The sequence below is a fragment of the Antennarius striatus genome, chromosome 23, assembly GCF_040054535.1.
Source record: "Antennarius striatus isolate MH-2024 chromosome 23, ASM4005453v1, whole genome shotgun sequence".
Classification (NCBI taxonomy): Eukaryota; Metazoa; Chordata; class Actinopteri; order Lophiiformes; family Antennariidae; genus Antennarius; species Antennarius striatus.
Window position 1 is genome coordinate 9,576,580 of NC_090798.1, and position 18,630 is coordinate 9,595,209.

General features: G+C 49.1%; 4 protein-coding genes across 8 annotated transcripts; all 4 read right to left on the reverse strand.

Moving 5' to 3' along the window:
* Positions 1-209: 209 nt before the first annotated feature.
* On the reverse strand, positions 210-2,364 carry zgc:85858 (uncharacterized protein LOC405879 homolog). The gene is made up of 3 exons (XM_068308467.1): positions 2,082-2,364; positions 1,301-1,376; positions 210-1,183 (listed from the first exon to the last, which is right to left on the reverse strand). The coding sequence occupies exons 1-3, from the start codon at positions 2,163-2,165 to the stop codon at positions 1,143-1,145; spliced, it is 201 nt and encodes a 66-aa protein (XP_068164568.1). The 5' UTR covers positions 2,166-2,364; the 3' UTR covers positions 210-1,142.
* A 179-nt stretch (positions 2,365-2,543) lies between these two features.
* Positions 2,544-5,637, reverse strand: nppcl2 (natriuretic peptide C-like 2). Its single transcript, XM_068308468.1, has 4 exons — positions 5,301-5,637; positions 3,893-3,980; positions 3,510-3,593; positions 2,544-3,170 (listed from the first exon to the last, which is right to left on the reverse strand). The coding sequence occupies exons 3-4, from the start codon at positions 3,591-3,593 to the stop codon at positions 2,859-2,861; spliced, it is 396 nt and encodes a 131-aa protein (XP_068164569.1). The 5' UTR covers positions 3,893-3,980; positions 5,301-5,637; the 3' UTR covers positions 2,544-2,858.
* Positions 5,638-5,776: 139 nt separating this feature from the next.
* Positions 5,777-7,037, reverse strand: trappc1 (trafficking protein particle complex subunit 1). Its single transcript, XM_068308466.1, has 5 exons — positions 6,980-7,037; positions 6,607-6,705; positions 6,464-6,534; positions 6,189-6,327; positions 5,777-6,017 (listed from the first exon to the last, which is right to left on the reverse strand). Exons 2-5 carry the CDS (start codon positions 6,703-6,705, stop codon positions 5,889-5,891), a joined length of 438 nt encoding a protein of 145 aa, XP_068164567.1. The 5' UTR covers positions 6,980-7,037; the 3' UTR covers positions 5,777-5,888.
* A 483-nt stretch (positions 7,038-7,520) lies between these two features.
* On the reverse strand, positions 7,521-17,800 carry LOC137590446 (nascent polypeptide-associated complex subunit alpha, muscle-specific form-like). Of its 5 annotated transcripts, none has more exons than XM_068308074.1 (5): positions 17,630-17,770; positions 13,513-14,041; positions 12,612-12,773; positions 12,075-12,279; positions 7,521-11,916 (listed from the first exon to the last, which is right to left on the reverse strand). In XM_068308074.1, exons 2-5 carry the CDS (start codon positions 13,655-13,657, stop codon positions 10,161-10,163), a joined length of 2,268 nt encoding a protein of 755 aa, XP_068164175.1. In that variant the 5' UTR covers positions 13,658-14,041; positions 17,630-17,770; the 3' UTR covers positions 7,521-10,160. The 5 variants fall into 5 exon arrangements, with proteins under 5 accessions (XP_068164175.1, XP_068164178.1, XP_068164176.1 ...); XM_068308077.1 differs by having other exon boundaries at positions 13,513-13,922; positions 17,630-17,764; XM_068308075.1 differs by having other exon boundaries at positions 13,513-14,046; positions 17,630-17,760.
* Positions 17,801-18,630: the final 830 nt, after the last annotated feature.

An 18,630-nucleotide genomic window follows, 5' to 3' on the forward strand; every position in this document is an offset into this window, starting at 1 on the left:
CATCCACAATGGACGGCGGCCTGCTTCACCACAGGCCGCCGTCACACACCTGTGCCCCCAGAACCAACCCTAACCCTGTCCTGTCGCCCCCTGCAGGAAGGTAGAAAGAATGCAGACATGACATCATGACATGACATCATGACAACATGAACCAGGTTGGTTCTTGGTTTGCGACCCTCCTTCACAACCAAAGAGGAGACAGGACGCCGTTAGAGAAAAATATCTGTGGTTTATTGTTAGAAAAGCAGGATGGCTCCACTCGTCCAACATGACACAGGATGAGTCTCATCAGCAGCACAAGTGTTCATGGGTTTGAAGCCCTGAGGCACGTCATCAGCGGGTCTTAACCCAGCCTGGAGCAAAGGTGGAGGATACAGATAGAAGGCGGCTGGTTCGAGTCCCGTCGCGGCTGCAGCAGACGGAAGAAAGCCCTCAGAGCTCTGCTTCATTGCCTCCACCTGCATCTCCGTGATGAACAAACAGGATGTTTCTCCTCCAGCCTCTGAAGCTCTGAACACTTAGAAACAAGTTACAGCAGAAACTCTAACAAACCATTTGCAGCTCAGTTTAACAACGTTGAAGTCTAAAAAACACCTGTTCATACAGCCATACTTCACAGTAAAAGTCTACCCATTCATAATGGACTTTTATTGTGAAATATTTATAGGAAGTTCATTCCACACAGAGAAATCAACAAATACATGAACAAAATAAAAGCATCACTTTGAAATAAAAAATGTATTTTCATGTTTTTTACTTTGTGGTTATTAAAAACTGGCTTGTGAGCCAATCCATCAGAGCAATCGATCATCAATCAATAAATTCAACAACGTGATCACAACCCACAAACAGGAGCAAAATCAGATGAATGTTCCTCTAAACTCAACGCCAGTGAGCCGATGCCCCTGAGCAGAACCACTTAAGACTTCATCTGAGGAGCAATAATCAATAACCAATATCTGATAGGGTTCATCGGCCAGCAGTAAAAAAAACACATATGAGAGAGGAGGAAACAACTCCACAGGAACACGTGTGTGTGTGTGTGTGTGTGTGTGTGTGTGTGTGTGTGTGTGTGTGTGTGTGTGCGCGCAGCATGTGTGTGTGGTGGGATCATGAGGGCATGGTTCTGGGGTCAAAGGTCATCACATGCCCTGCCTGATACTCTGGATGATCTGGAAGATGGCTGAAAGACACAAGAACAATTGATTAGAATGGGCAAAACAAATTGTGTAGGCCAGCCTAGCTAATGTTAGCTACGTGTCTGTGTGTGTGTCTGTGCGTAAGTGCAGGGGAGACTTACCTGATCCACAAACCACAAAGACGAACAAAGCCAGAAGCCAAGGGCCCACGGGAGATTTTTCCTCATTCACCGGCCGCTGAAACACACACACAGACACACACATTTTAAACTAAGTGACACAAATCCTTGGCGACCAGGCCCTTCAAAGTCAACAGTAGGCACTTCTGGATTAGCTTAAAAGAAAGTTCTACTGGAACTCGTCCAGTGGGTAACGTGACGTCACGTGCTCTTGTCCTCCCTCTAACAAACCCACGCACACCCTCAAGGCGGAGTAAATCATGACAGATGACAGCAGCATGCTAACGGAACTAACTCGGTGCTTATCACAAACGGCGCTGACAAATCACGTTGAGGCCGTCCTGGTGACGTCACCGTGAACACATCTTTACCCTTTTAAAAATCGTCGGTTGTTTCTTAGCAGGTGTGCTGCGGCTGAGGGGAGGAACTACTTTACTCCGCTTTGTGGTCTGACGGCCCTTTGCAGCTCTAAGCTAATGCTAGTTTAGCAACCGACTATCGACTAAAATGACTATCGATTCACGATGTCAGGCTGCGTGGAAAAAAGCAGCCAAGTGGTGTGGCTGCTACTGCTAAAACTAACGACATAACAGTAGCGCCACCTGCTAATGCTAACGCTAAAGCTAGCGATATAATAGTAGCGCCACCAGCTCATGCTAACCATACAGCTACCGACGTAACAGTAGCGATATCTCCATGAATAAATGTGAAATAAATTAGCCTAGCTGAAGTTGCTGGAGCCGTTGGCCTGGCTGTCAAGTACCGAGGTTTTCTGGACGTGTCCCCGCTGTGTGATGGTCTTGCTGTGCCGCTCGTTCGCCACTTTCATCCGCTGCACCGCCGACATTTTTCAACCTTAAGGGCTCCGGACGTGGAGGACGGACAGCAAGGGCGAACCAGAAGGAGGAGGAAGAGGAGCGGCGATTCCGGTAAAAATTCACGGCCAAACTCTAATATCCGCAGTGATTTCTTCCCGAGTTACTGACAAGGTACCATCCGTTTGGAATGCTAGCTGGCTGCTCAACGGCGAGCTAACCCGGATCCGCTGACCCCGTCACGTGACGGAGGACCGCCCCAGCACGTCAACCTGCTGCCTAGTGGTGGAGAGGAGAGATGCTCCCAGGTCGGCTGGTCCGTTAGGTACAAATGAGAGTTTTGAATCAACTTTATTGGTAAAATTAAAAGCTAAGGGCAGAATGAAGACACCAAGTGAAGTTTGTTCTTTATTCACCCTGCAGTCAGATGGCAGTTTGTCCACACAGACACACGCACACCCACACACATAAACACACGCGCGCGCACACACACACACACAGTGTTCTGCTGGCAGTGGAGTAGCCAGGGGTCAGAGGTCAGAGGTTAGTGGGTTCCAGAGGGTTGGGTTCCCTCTGACGTCTACCTGAACAGGTGAAGGCCTCCTGCTCGTTAGTCCGTTAGTAGCGTAGCAACATGGCTCCTGCAGGTCAGAGGGCCCGTTATTGTGACACCACAGCAGTCATCACTGAGAACCAACACTCTTGGTCAGGGGTTGCCATGGAAACTAACAGCCGAGCCCACTGATTGAGCCGATCCGGTCCATCTTCATCCCAAAGCATCCTCTTCCTCCCACCATGGGGTTCCGGCTCCGCCTCCGAATCTTCGACTGTCGTCGCAGGAAGTCCAGGAAGAATTGCGGCGCCACCTGTCTGCCAGCCCCTTTTCTGGTGGCACCGTGCTCATTTGCTAATCCAGTGCGCAGAGACAACACGGATGAGGAAGAGGCGCGTCCCGCTGAGCCCTCAATGATGTCATCAGAGCTGGGTGTAGCCAAGATGAGCGAGGAGAGGCGGGAGCCGAACAGAGAGCGTAATACCTGAAGACAAGGATTAGAATGTCACGCTAAAGACGCCTGTAGCAGCTACACGCTAAATGCTAAAGGTGTCTTTAGAATCAGACGTACACCGCGTTCCTCACGTTAGAGGCAGCCGCTACACGCTAAATGCTAACGGTTACATGCATCTTCATAGCATCAGACGTACGCTGCGTTCCTCACACTAAAGACACCTGTATCCGCTACATGCTAAACAGTAGTGGCTACAGGCATCTTTAGCCTTTTACACTGATGATGAACCTGATGAGGCTGAGGAAGATGAAGTGAATGAAGACGATGGTCTTTAAGACAGTGGTGAAGCAGACAGAAGAGTCTACGCACCTGTGCCTCGTCTCGAGGCGAGGGTCTGGACTCCACGGCGGCAGCGAGGAAGAGGAGGAGGAGGAGACGGACAGAAGCAGTCATCTGTGGAAGAAACATGGACAGCAGATTGAGTTATTATGGTGTCACCGTGGCGACAGATTATTATGAGTGGAGGGCGTGGCCATGTGCCATCCTTCACTGCATTCAGACTGCAGCGTCTCCTGCTGGTCGGAGGAGGAAACTGAAGACACCAAAATTCTATGAACCGATCGGCTGACCTTCACCTGGATGGCCTTTGAAAATGATCCAATCGGATTGATTTTCGGCTCAGATTGACAATGTCACACAGAGGAAAATATTTACAGGTGATTTATGAGCTATATATTGATCAATGAACTTACTGAGACAGAGGGATGGAGACAAAAAGTCCAAAAGAAAATCCAAAAGTGATCCCAGGAGGTTCCGCTGGTCGTCAATCAGTGACTCACTCTAAGAAGATCAATAGGAATTATTGATGATCAGTTTCAGACATCAGAGGACATGTTCATGTTGTGGTGGAGGTCGGCTCTGTCCCGTCGGACGGGTCGCTGGTCTGATCCAGACTCCGGTCGGACGCTTAAGTACCACCAGGTCTGTGATGTCACACATTCTAGGGCTGTTACCCCCGGCGACAGTCACACACACACACACAGTCACACACACACACACACACACACACACACACACTGAAAGCATGTGTGAAACATGGAAACATGTATGAGGATGAGGCGAAAACATCGACCAGACGCCAAGATTCATAAAAAAAGACTTCATTCATAAAAAATCCATTGCTGATGGTTCTAGACCAGCATGGATGTTGTGGTGGTCTGAAGGAGAACCTGGTCCAGGCAGGAGGTCTGGAGATCTAAGGGGGTCCTGGACCGGTGATCTGGTTCTCTGCACTGGCTCTGCTGAAGTTCAGGAAGCTATGTGTGCTCAGAAGTCCTTAGTTTCAGTGTGATAGATCCAAAATGACTGGATCAGGTTCACTGGTATTTATCTTCATCATCATCACCAGATCAGCCGATCAGGTTCTGGGTCTACAGACCCAAATGGGGTCTTGCTCGGCTCGGGGGACACCAGGACCGTCCAGATGGGAATGAAACCATACCTGCAGCATCTGGTGGTCCAGCTTCCTGCGAAGCTGGACCCCTCATATCCACATCCATTCAAGCCCCGCCTCCTCACCTGACCCTGGACACAAGCCACACCCACAACGTGTGGTTGTTGGTTCAGATCAGCTCAAACACATCCCGGTATGGCGAACGGGACAAACCTAGACCCCATGACCCCTGACCCCGGTCGTCCCGCCCCCTCATAAACGGTCGCCGCAGTGACCGGGTCCTCAGCGCAAACTATTTCCTGTGGAAGGAGGCGGGGCTACATGTGTTCACATCGTCCAAAGAGTGGATGTGTGTGTGTTTGTGTTTAATGACCCCCTGCCGTCTTTGTCCAAATCAGACGAAACCACGCCCCCCATTCAGCCTCTGACGTCACCAGCCTCACACATAAAACACACGCACACACACACACAGGCAGAATACCTCATCAATCACCTGATTAGAAAGAGGTGGCTGATCTCACACAGCCTGTGTGTGTGTCATGACACACATTCTTGCTCTCCCAGTGACACATACACACACGCGCGCACACACACACACACACACCAGGTTGAAACACAGAGGGTTGGTGGTTTCTGATCTGGTCCTGGGTCTGGAGAGCAGAGCTTCAGAACCAGTAAAACCAGTCAGATTAGTTTAATGTGCATACCTGGGCTGGGGGCGGGCCCAGGAGCTGGCAGCCTCCTGGGGGCGGGATGATGATCCATGCTGGTTCCCCTGAATCAATTGAAGTTCAGGTTCTTTGTTGGCTGATGAACAGAACTGTCTTTACAAGTGGCTGGTCATCGCCCGGCAACAGGAGCTCCTCAGCCAATCAGCACTGACGTCACAGCAGCGTGGACCCCAACAACAAACTCCAGCAGAGTGTGAAAGCCTGCGGCTAAAATTAGCTTTTCTCCTGTCAGGTCCAACATTCACCAGTGTCTGGAGGTGGGGCTGAGACTAACATGCAGTACAGACACGCAGCACCGACGCGCAGCGTGACATGCATCACTGCAAGGAGGTGATGTCAGAGAATTTAAACAGTCTTCATCAGTGGAGCAGAGAACGAATGATGTCGCTCCATCTATAACCCCGCCTTCCTCCTCCTCGTCTCAGGCTCATCAACCAATGATCAGAAGGCAGTTTCCTGATTTCATCCCTTTAATACAGGTGAAAAGTTTCAAAGACAGAAGAATGACCATTATAAATACAGTGTGTGTGTGTGTGTGTGTCTGTGTTTGTTTCTGCATGTGTGTTAAGCAGCTCGAGGGCTGTAGTAGGGCAGCGCTCTGATGAAGGCGTCCAATCGACTGCTGAACAGCTCACTGTCCAAACTGGATGGAGAGGCACACGCCGGATTCTTCACAATGTACTCCACGTACAGCTGAAAGCAGACAGGTGGAGACAGATGGGTGGAGGCAGACATGCTGTTAGTCCCTCATTCATTCCTGAATTTTATTTAGAAAGGGTTTCTGAATGTAACCCTTCACAATAAGGGCGCTAAAACAAGTGCCCCAGGGCCCACCCTGCTACCCCACCCCAGTGCAGCTCTTACGTTGCTGTAAATGTACTGCAGTGTGTCTCTGGCGTTGGCCACAGACAGGTCGGTGTTGAGCACGAAGCGCAAGCCGCTGGGCGTCTCGTAGTAATGGAGGCGGTACCTGCTGGTCTGGAAGGACAAGAAGCCGTCCTTCCTTTGGACAGATACCAGCTAAGGACCACAGACATTTCTACAGGTGCTTCACTACTGCCTCACTACGTCTTTAATGTGGTGTCACTGCAGCAGTAAACGCCGTGCTTTTATTGTGAAGGTTGAGAGAAAGAGGATACATGTCCAGCGGAGACATCTTGCTGACGAAGGAGCGGATGGAGAACAGCATCCCGTACATCAGCTTGAACTCCTGCACATACAAACAGTTAGCCTCCACCTCTGACGTCACTCAGCTTTTATTTAGGTAGTTCGGGTTCCTCACCTCCTCTTTCGAGATGCCCGCCTGCTTCTTCCGGTTCCACTCGTTGTAATACAGACAGACTCCATTCCGGTCAAATATGTACAGGTTGTGAACTGTCATCTGAAACACAGCATCCCGATGACCAACGCGGCACCGGAAGGAAGCTGGAAGTAGCTTCCACTCTCAGAATCAATCATCGTTAATACGTTAAAATGCCGGAGCGAACATTCGGCTGTTCACGCGAATGAAAATGGAAGCCAACCAAGTGTTTACGACTAAACGTCATTTTAACTTCAATGCGCTTGGCTGACGGTTCGATTCCCATCAAATCACACCGAAACATCCAAACAAAAACACTTCTCTGAAACGTCTTAAAGAGCAGCGCAGATCTTACCTTCACTTCCGGGTTCCCACTTGCCTCAGGACCCGCGGCAGAGGTGCCCGCCGACGTGCCGGACTGTTATCATTCAGAAACGTCCGATGACGACAAGCCTTTAAAACGCTAGTCATGACGTCATCCTTGTAGTTGAACCGTGCTTTAATCGAATCATGGACGAATGCGTGTACAGTATAAAAATGTTGTGTTTATTTCTGAATTGTTTCTATTATTATTAGTAGTATATTATTTTTTTATGAGTAGTATGTTTTATATTTATCTGATCATCATCATTTATCATCAGCATCATTTCTCATTATTTTATTAGTAGTAGTATGCTTACTTTTAATAGTATTTATTTTTTGTAATAGTAGTAGTAGGATTATTATAGTAGTAAGATTTATTACATTACCAGTATGCTTTATTTTTGGCAAGCCTATTTTTTTGTAATAGCATGGTTTATTATTTATAGTAATACAGTAGTATGATTATAATTATTGTTTCTGATAAAATCCAGTAGTGTTGTGATGCTTGTAAAGCGCCGCCACATGATTGGCTCCATAAATGAAGGGAGACTTTTGTGGACTGAACGTTTTATTCATTACATGTTCACACAGGTAAAGAACAGGCTGGTTAAAGTAGGTCACACACATACACACACACAACTCGTAACACTCAGAATTAGCCTTGTTATTCTATTAAAGGACGACTGAGACTAATCTCTGCTTCATCCGACACCTGAACACCTCACACAGCACTAACACCATCCTCGCCCTGAACACATCACACACAAGGACGAGCCACGCCCCATGTTGCGCTACAAACAGATGTTCTTGTGTCGGAGGAAGCTCTGGTTGATGTCACCTGTCTCACCCCACCTACAGGCTGCAGGGCGGGGCCACACCGCCAGAGCTGCTAGCTAATGCTAAGTAGGAACAGCTGTTAGGTAGAAATGGCACTCGTGTAACTATGGAGATACTCACTACAACCGTTTAGTTGGAGTAAACAAACACAACAACATCGATAGTTCAGAACCCCCATGGACCTGCTCGGCCAGGGCCAGCCCACATCTGCTCAGAACTGGATTCTATCTGTGAAATTAAGCCAAGGCTGAAGTCTATCCGTCGTCTCTGAAGCCGTCCAGGAAGCATCCATCTGTCCAACTTCCTGTCGGATGCAGGAAGTTGGTTGAACTGTAATGTCCAACATCCGATCCAACAACTGGGTCCTGGAATAAGTCCATGTAGCACAGCACAGACCGGTTCCAGTACCAAGGAGGTCCCCTAGGAGAACATCCATGTGATCTCTGAAGGCGTCACATGACCTGTTTCTGGTTCCACTGTGAAGTCCAGAGCCTCTAGCTCCTGACTGAATTCTTAAAGAAGAACAACAAGAGCACTTTGTGGTGTCAACAAACAACAGGAACCTACGAGAAGCCAAAACCTTCTGTCAGATGTTCCGTCTGTTCTGGACCATCCTGCTGGTTATGTTGGTCTCTGAAGGTGGAGAGGTCCATGAACGCACCATCACCTCCACTGTGGGTACGGGGAGGGGCCCACTCCAGGAAGTCACCAAACACCACTTCATGTTTGTCTTGAAGGAGGCTGGACAATGGGCGTGGTTTTTTGGACATTTCAGGATGAACACTTATTTTGAAACCACTTCCTGGTTGAGAGGCATCGGCAGGGGGGTTGCTTCAGTCCAGGTGTAATCACCTGAACTGAAGCAATGATATCATCAGTCTGAAGTGGAGTGTCTCTGCTTGGCGGAGCCCACAGGGATCCGGTCGTGACAACGGCGTATTGTCACCAGAACAAGAGACAAAGACGTGGCCGATAACATGTCCCGGCTGCCGTCCCGGTTGGCGCTCAATTTGGGTCTGAAAGAACCCTTTGTTTGTTCCTGTTTACAACCGACAGTCGACACACAACGACAACAACCCATCAGCTTACGACACCCTGCAGGTCCACCGACCCTCGGGCTTCATGAGCCGCTGTCACCTGATTGATCTGAACGTTTCTGTTGACTGATTAAAGATTTGCTGAATCACCCTCTCCCCACTTTCTGGAACACTCATTCCCTCACCCACCAGTGAGGTAATGTACTGCCAAATATTAGCTGTTTAACGTTATTCCCTTCCTGTTTCAGACCAGAACACGAGCTAACTCGTGCTCATATAACTATGAGCAAAACTGTGTTTGTACGAAAAGCTAAATCTTGTTCGTACTACCAGCTAACTCTTGTTCATATAACTACAAGCTAAATCGCGTTTGTCATACGAGCTAACTCTTGTTGGTACTACTAGCTAACTCGTGTTCGTGCTATGAGTCAGCTTGTGTTCGTACGATGAGCTAAATTGTGTTCGTATAACGACGAGCTTACTCATGTTCATACTATTAGCTAACTCGTGTTTGTACTAGTAGCTAACTTGTGTGCGTATAATGAGTTAACTCATGTTCGTAGTACCAACACGAGTTAGCTAGTATCACAAACACATGTTCGTGCTACTAGCTAACTCGTGTTCGTGCTACAAGCTAACTCGTGTTCGTGCTACGAGCTAACTTGTGAAGGTCGAGCCCTCCATCCTCATATTCACCTGAGCCGTTAAATGAAACATCAGGATTATTTGTTATTTGATTTGTACGGTTTCATGATGACTCAACATTACAGTGCGCCCTCGCTTATTTGCACATCAACGCTTGCGACTTCACCTCATAACAGATGTTTGTTAGGCAGTCACGTGACACCGTACGTGCATTCCATTGGCTGACGGAATTCGGAAGTGTGCTCTGTTCCATGAGTCTTGGACTTATGTGAGACACAAAAGCACTTTAAACAGTCTATCAGTGTGTGGGAAAAGACAGTAGGTGGTTTAATATCAGTATGGGGAGGGTTCATAAATGTTTAAATTACTGTGAATATTACGATAAATAGTTCATCGCTCTATCGCGGAATTCGTTAATCGCGTGTGGTTCCTGGAACGCATTAACCCCGAGGAACGTGTGCGAACTGTATTCCTAGCTGGGGCGCTAACTTCGCTCGGAGAAGAAGGATTTTTTTTCAGTTTTTCACTTGCTAAATTTTAACAACTCAAATTTTGGCCGGTTGCATCATTTCCTGTTATTAAGTCTGGGATGATATCATTGCCACTCGTTTTCCATCTTTGTCTGACATTTCCTGTTTTTCTAAAGAACATCAATCACATAGTCTCCATGACGACCACTACCTTGTCTTCAGACGTGGGCATGATGGAGGGGGCGGGGTTACACAGGTCTGCCCTTGGGGTTCGCTGAGCACGAGCAGGGCAGTCCACGCTGTCATGGAGACCAGCGTTTGCCTCTCCTCTTTTTTCTCTCTGTCTCTCTCCCCCCTCCTCCTCCTCCTCCTCCCCTTCCTCCCCCCCCTCCACCCGACACCTGCACACCTCAATCCCTGAGTCCCCCGTCAGCCTCCGGTGTCTGTACTGACTCTCATCTGCCCCGATGTCGTCATCGTCTTCGTCGTCCCGTGGGTCTTCATCCCTCCAGGTCGGGGGTTCTGGCTCGAAGACATCCACGCAGGGGGAGAACAGGGTCTGCTTTGGGGGCGACTGTGTGGTCCGAGGGGAGGGGGACAGCGACGAAGGTTGACCCGACAAAGACCCTCCTTTGTTGGACTGAGGCAGAGCAGCAAGGGGGCCAAGCAGTAAAGAGGGGCCGGGCAGGGGGAACGGGGTCTGGGGGGCTGGGGGGGACAGGGCGGCTGAAGCTCTGGGGGGATACCGGGGGAGAGCTGGTGGTTCAGACTCGATGGTTATGGCCGGGCAGGTGGGCACTGGATCAGACATCTGAACTGACCTAGAACAGAGACTGTAGGGTGATCCAGAACCAGAACTAGAACCAGGTTGAAGACCAGCCGGGGCATCTTCGGACTCAGCCGGGTCTGAAGGAGGACCTGGATGTTCTTGTTCTAGTGCTTCTAGACCCGGCAGAAGTAACCTTGTAGTGGTGGGACCCGGGACTGGAACCTGGTGGCAGGTCAACACAGTGCATGGGGGTCCATCGGAACCCCAGGTGTGGTCTTCAGGTGTCATGGGACCAAGCAACCCGGCTGGAACTCTGGTGGACGTTAGCTGTGAACCTGGCATTCGACAAAGGTCCAGAACCTGGGTCGGGTTTGAAGGAGCTGGATCTGGGTCTGGGGGGACAGGTACCACACCTGGAGGTGTGGTCTTGTACCTCGGTACCGGAGGCAGACCCGGGTCTGGGTCTGGGGTAACAGGTACCGCTTCTGAACCAAGGGTCTGGTTCCTTGGTACCAGTGGTAGACCCGGGTCTGGGGCTACAAGACCTGGTTCTGGAGCCTGGATGAGATCTGAATGACGTAAGGGGTCGGCAGCATCCGCTTCCAGGACCACGGTTCTGGCCAGTCCCGTGGTGGGTGTACTGGGAACACTGGCGCTGTCCGGCGGTCTAGTTGGGTGGGGGGTTTGGGTGGGGTTAGCTGAACGGCTGGATGTCGGAGTAGAAGGATCAGACTTGGAGTCGGGTTCTGGGCGATGAGCCGGGACCCTGGAGTTTGGCGCCGGTCCAACAGTACCTTGACTCTGGGCTGGGCTTGGCGTGCAGGTGCAGGACAGAGAGTCAAGCTGCTGATTGGTTGGTTGAACAGGAAGGGAAGGGGAGGCGGGCAGGGTAACAGCACCCGTCTGGTTGGGGTCCGATGGATTCACTAGGTTCGGATTCAGGTCCAGGGGCCCAGGGTCAGTGGTGTTTCTCTCAAAACCAAACTGGGTGTCGCTGAGCTCCAAGCACCTTGCTGCAGCAGCCATGGTTTCCATGGCAATATCAAGGGTGAGGGGCGTGGCTTCGTTGGGCGTGGTGACATGGCTGGTGTCCGTCTCATAGGTGACAGGTGCTGAGAGGGAGGAGCTACACAGAGAGGAGGGGCAGCAGGAGTCACAGGAACAACTGGAGCTGCAGGAAAGACACGCTTCCATCATTCATCTGAGTGTGTTGGGACGAGACAAGACCAGAACCAGTACTAGAACCAGAACCAGTACTGCAACCAGAACCAGTACCAGCAACAGAACCAGAACCAGTACCTGAACTAGAATCAGAACCAGGTCTCTCACCTGTTGTCCGAGCTGAGGGAGGAGGGGCCGTCGCTCATTGGTCGATGCAGCAGGGCGCCGTGCTGCGTGAGGAGGTGGGGCTCTGAGCAGCGGGGAGGCTGCGGGTAGCGCGGGGCTGTGAACACTGAGCTGTAGGGGGGGGGTGGGGTCGAGGGCTGGGCCGCCACCTCCTCATAGGACGGCAGCTTGAGGGACGCGAGGAAACCTGACAATGGACCAATGGGGTGGCATTAGACAGACAGACAGACAGACAGAGACAGGCAGACAGGTAGAGAGAGACAGACAGGTAGAGACAGAGACAGGTAGAGAGACAGGCAGACAAAAAAGTAGAGACAGATATGTAGAGACAGACAGAGAGAGACAGGTAGAGAAAGACAGGTAGAGACAGACATACAGGTAGAGATAGACAGGTAGAGGGAGACAGACAGGTAGAGACAGACAGGTATAGAGACAGAGAGAGAGACAGGTATGGACACAGACAGGTAGGGACAGACAGAGACAGACAGGCAGAAACAGACGGGCAGACGGGTGTCTCACTGAGGTCAAGCATGGACGACGGGTAGGAGCTGGCCCCCTGGTAGGCCAGGAGGCTGATGTCTCTCTGCCTCTGCTGCTGCTGGACCCGGATTTTGGCCCTCCGGTGCCGGTAGGCACAGCAGCAGCTGAACAGAATCAGGACAGTCCAGAGCAGCCAGAACCCTGGAGCCAAAGACAGTTTCAGAACCACGTGCTAACGGGGCTACACGCTAACAGGACTGCACGCTAAAAGAACCACACACTAGCAGGACCACACGCTAACAGGACTACACACTGAGAGGACAACACGATAACAGGACCACACGCTAACTGGACCTCATGCTAACAGGACTACATGCTAACAGTACCACAAGCTAACTGGACCACAAGCTAACAGGACCACATTCTAACAGGACTACATGCAAACAGGACTACATGCAAACAGGACTACATGCAAACAGACCCACATTGTAACAGGACCACATGCTAAGGGTACATCATGCTAACAGGACCACACACTAACAGGACCACATGCTAACAGGACTACACGCTAACAGGCCCACATTGTAACAGGACCACATGCTAAGGGTACATCATGCTAACAGGACCACACGCTAACGGTACATCAACATCAAGCTAACAGGCTCACATGCTAACAGGACTACATGCTAACAGGACCACATGCAAACAAGACTACATGCAAACAACACTTCAGGCTAACAGGCACACATGTTAACAGGACCACATGCTAAAAGGACTACATACTAACAGGTTTACATGCTAACAGGACCACATTATAACAGGACCACACGTTAACGGTACATCTTGCTAACAGGACTACATGCTAACAGGACTACATGCTAACAGGACGCTACAGAGTAGCCCTACTGTGGTACCGTAGGCCTACCATCGGCGGACTTACACCACAGCTCGTAGTAGTAGGTGCAGCAGCCCGTCTCCCCACAGCAGTGGCCCGTCTCACACAGGTACCCCCCCTGTCCAGTGGCCCCAGGGCAGTAGCGTGGTCTCCCCAGCAGGGGCAGGCTGCCACCGGAGTGGTACTCCATCTCACCCCCGCTCTGCTGGAGCCTCACGCCACTGCTAGCAGCTAACACACTGCTAGCAGCTGACACACCGCTAGCTCAGAATGGAGCTCTGCTCAGAGCAGTGAGCTACATCTTCACGTCCTTTTCCTCTGGCTGAATGTTCTCTGTGGCACTAGTTGTTGGCGGTTAGCTGCTAGTAGCTCTAACTACATTGTCAGGTGAAACTCCGTCAGCTGAGAGGATTCACGGTGAAACGGTTGCTAGCATAGAAGGTGCTTGCATCCACCTAGCATGAAAACATGTTAGCTAGCAAGTTGAAGTTGTTGGACGTCTGTAACACCTAGCATGAAGATTAGCAAAGCGGGACAGGAAGACACCTGGGGAGGGGGGGGGGTCCGGGGGGTCCTGTCCTAGGAGAGACAGGCACAGTCAGGAACAGCAAAATCCAGTTCAAAACTCAGCATCCTTCTAATCTCCCCGCCTATATATTTGAATAAGCTCACTTGAAAACCAAAGCGTGTCACGTTTTAATTCTACCCACTACCTGTCAATCAAGCGCCCAACCAATCACGGCAAATCTGCCAGAAGGAATCATGTAAACAATATGGTGTAAGGCATTGGGCAGCGAGGTTTTTTGTTGCGGTTACGCCTTTCCTCCACACGACAACACAGATATCCGGGGCAAAAATGCTGGCCAAAGATTTCTTTTAAACGCCGCGTATGCATTGTCACATGGACGCTGTAACCAAAACTCTTTCTATCCAGGGTGCATCTCCCCACGACGAAAACCACTATGACGTCATGCGTATGACCCGTGTCTACACATACACACAAAATGGACTGAGTTAAAACAGGCTATTTTCTGACGTATAACAGCTTCACGTCGAAGACGTGTTGATAAACATGCTGACAGTTGTATATTTGTTTGTCTGTTTCTTTCTTTATGAGTCATAAAGTTTATATAATTATCTATTTTTTCATTCATTCACGTTCCTCGCCAAAGACGCCGACGCCAGTTCTTGGTCAGGCTGGGATGCACTGCCTGCTGGTGGGAGAACTCTGTGATGGGTGTTCTTGGTTTATAATACCAATAGATTTGTTTTCATATGTTTGGTTTTCAAAAAACTTCACTTTCGTCCCGGATATCTGCATTCGTCGTGTGGATGAAAGAAATAACCGCAACAAAAAGCCTCGCTGCCCGATGCCTTACGTCATATTGTTCACGTGATTCCTTCTGGCAGATGCGCTGTGACTGGTTGGGCGCTTGATTGACAGGTGGAGTTAAAACGTGACACTGTGAGGTTTTCAAGTTAACTAATTCAAATATATGGATGGAGAGATAGAAATAAAACACATAATATAATATAATAATATATTAATATATAAAATAAAAAAAATAAAATATACAGTATAAAGTAATATAACTAGCGGGAACCCGTGGAAATTCCAAGATAAAACAATGATATTAGACTTCATACCAAACATATGATAACAAATTTATTGGTATAGGGGCGACAGTGGCTCAGCGGTAGAGCAATTGTCTTGAAGACAGGATCACCCTTGAGCAAGGCGCCGCCCCCCCTACAAGATGCTCATTGGGGCGCGACCCTCGTGTGCGACCCATCACTCCGCCTCCTTTGTACCTCTGTATGTCCTCTCTATACTAATTGCATGCCTACAGGCCCCTAGTGTGTGCTGTGTTCAGGGGTCTGTAACCTGTAACCCCTGTGTGTGTAATTAACACATATATGTACATGTGAAGTGTAAAAAGAATTTCCCCAAGAGGGACAATTTAAGTACTGGTTATTATTATTATTATTAAACCAAGCGCGCCCAGCATAGTCAATAATCAACGTGGCCAATCATGGATGGCGCTGGCCGGGCATTGAGAAGCCGTAGATGAATGTTAGCAGGCTAACTATAGAAAGAAAGCTAACTAATCCTGAGATTGGGAAAGGATTAAAGGAAAAGGCACCTGTCAGAAAAGCAAGTGACAAAGAAATTTTAGAGAAGTGCTAGTTCTGTTAGCTGACTACATGAACAGAACTGTATGTACTTACTTAAAGAGCGTTTTTGTTAGATGCCCAAGGAGCATTTTGGATACTACGTCGATTGTCCTATTCCAAACGGAAACCATAGCTGGACAGACTGCTCATGCTAGCCAGCTAGCTTCACTCAGAAATCGTTGCTGTTTTCTGTGTCGTTCCTGTTGTTTGGACTTTCTGCTCAAAAACATCAAACTTTTTGGAACAGTTATGACACTTTAAAATTATGTTAACTGGGTAGTCCATGTGTAGTTAGTGTTGGGCAGGAGAAGCCCCATGAAGCATTGAAGCCTTTCATCCCAATTGGTTCACTGCGATTCGAAGCCTCATGAGAATTTATTTGTTCGAGCATGACATCTACTGGATGCTAAAATATCAGTTTGAAGAGAATGGCATTTTGCAGACAGCCTGTGAATAAAACTGTCAGCAAAATAAGTAAGTATGCAAAACATGAATATTTTAGTGATGGCAGTAAACTCTGTGTGTGTGTGTGTGTGTGTCTGAGTGTGTGTGTGTGTGTGTGTGTGTGTGTGTGTGTGTGTGTGTGTGTGTGTGTGTGTGTGTAAAAAAGAAAAAAAATCAAGTAAATAAATTTATGAATAATTCCTGTAGGGAAATTACTTTTGTTTTAACTGCAAATGCTTGCACACGTATAGAGTACACACATACACACACACACTGACGGTATGGAAAATGATCATCCGGACATGATGAAAATGAAAATACTGTAAATATATACAGTGAGGAGTGGGTGGTTGGGGTATGGACAATGATTGTGCTTTTGTAAAGTTGTCAAAAGCCGCAGCACAAAATGAAATACTACCTGAATCAGGCCATGTCCACACGTAACTGCCTATGTGCGTTGATCAACACGTTTATAAACAGCACATCGCAGCCTGACCAAGAACTGGCGTTGGCGTCTTTGGTGAGGAACGTGAATGAATGAATGAATAAATAAGTAAATAAACTTTACGACTCGTAAAGAAAGAAACAGAGGAACAAACATCCAACTGTGAAAAGCATCTTTGAGGTGGAGCCCCAGAAAATAGCCGGTTTTAAATCCGTCCATTCTGTGTGTACATGAAGACACGGGTCACACACACTAATGTCACAGTGGTTTTCGTCGCAGGGAGACACCCCCCCGGATAGAAAAAGTTTTGGTTACAGCGTCCACACGACAACGTATAACCGGCGTTTTCAAAAAACTTCATTTTGTTCAGCGTTTTCATCCCAGATATCTGTGTTGTCCTGTAGACGAAAGGCGTAACCACAACACAAAGCCTGCTGCTCGATGCCTTACTGCCATAGTGTTCATGTGATTCCTTCTGGCAGATGTGCTGTGATTGGTTGGGCACTTGATTGACAGGTAGTGGGTGGAGTTAAAAAGTGTGACAGCGTGAGGTTTTCAAGCAAACTTATTCAAATAGATAGGTCGGGAAATAAATTTGAATGTTTCTTTTCTATTACATATGACCACCAGGGTAAACACTGAACGTTCATTGGTTGCTTGTCAGCTGACCTGCCGGTGCCACCAGTCACAGAATCGCGTCCCACTCTTTATTATTACTGGTTGTTCTACTTGAACCTGGAGCTGCTCTACCAACGACACTGAAGGTCAAAGGTCACTGGTGTGTACTTCACTAGCGGTGGGAACTCTGAGCTCCTCTATCTCTAAATATGGACAAACATGCACAACATTAATGGTTATAAATAAATGGATCAACCCCAAACCCTTCAGCGCCCTCTTTCACCCCCCCCCCCCCCGGACTAAAACGGGGACCGTCTGATCCAGCTCTCCGGTAACACGACTGTAAAACACCCGTTCACACTCACAGTATAGTGTTATTTCATCTACCATCTCACGGTTCACGAGTCTCCGTTTTGATTGCACCCACCGACAGACGCAGACAACCGCCAGTACGCGCGGAGCCCTGTCCTCCCGACTCACCCAGCCGGCCTCGCTCCTCTGCTGGTCGGTGTGGGTCCTGTCCGTCTGTCGGTGCCCGGTACCGGGGCCTCCTGTATCTGGGTCTCAGGCTCCCGCCTCCTCGCTCTCCCGCCACGGTATGACCCTCCGCCAGCACCGCCGCCATCAGCGCCAGCGGCACGTCAAGGCCGCGCTACGATAGACGACCACTTCCGTTTAGTCGTTAATGTCCCTACAAAATAAAAGGCCTTTCCGGCGAAAACGAAATCTGGACAATAAATGGAGGAAGACCCCTGAGAGATGTTTGGAATGTAGCCGTACACGTGATCAAACACTCCATAGGTGTGAACTACTCTACGTCCGTTTACAAAGACAATAACTGTTATAACTTGAAGTAGCTAAGGAAAAACAGAGATAATGTCTGGTATGGTCTGGTTCCGGTTGTTCGCTGTCCTCATTGTCCACTAACGAAATAAATGCTGTACATGAACGAGGACAAACGGCTGGCGACCGGGTTCTCTTCTTCAGTGCTTTTATTTTGTATAAAGAAAACGAACGCACTCAAACCGGAAGTCCCGGTGAGCCTGCTGCTGCGGTTTGGCAGCCGCAGTAACGGCACCTACCCCGCAGTGAGGGTTCGGTCTGCCGCTGAGGACGAGGGCGGGAAATTAAGCGACACGGTATCCGTTCCGTTTTACCGTGAATACAAATGACGTCACGTTTATTGTCCAGTCTTTGACGAGCACGCGCTTCAGAATGATGGAGGAGGTCAAAGTGCACATGACAATAATCACGCCAAACTGTGTGCGCATGCGCGTTGGAGCACACGGACGACGAGAATAACGACCTTAGAAGTAAAACAATGTTTACGGATCCATAGCATCTGATTGGCCAGACGCACGTACTGCTGGCCAATCAGAGGGCAGGATTCAGAAGGCCTAGCAACAGGAGAGAACGGCTGGGAGACACACGCTCACCCAGGTAGCCAACAGGGTCACGTGACCAGTCAGGATCGGAGAGAA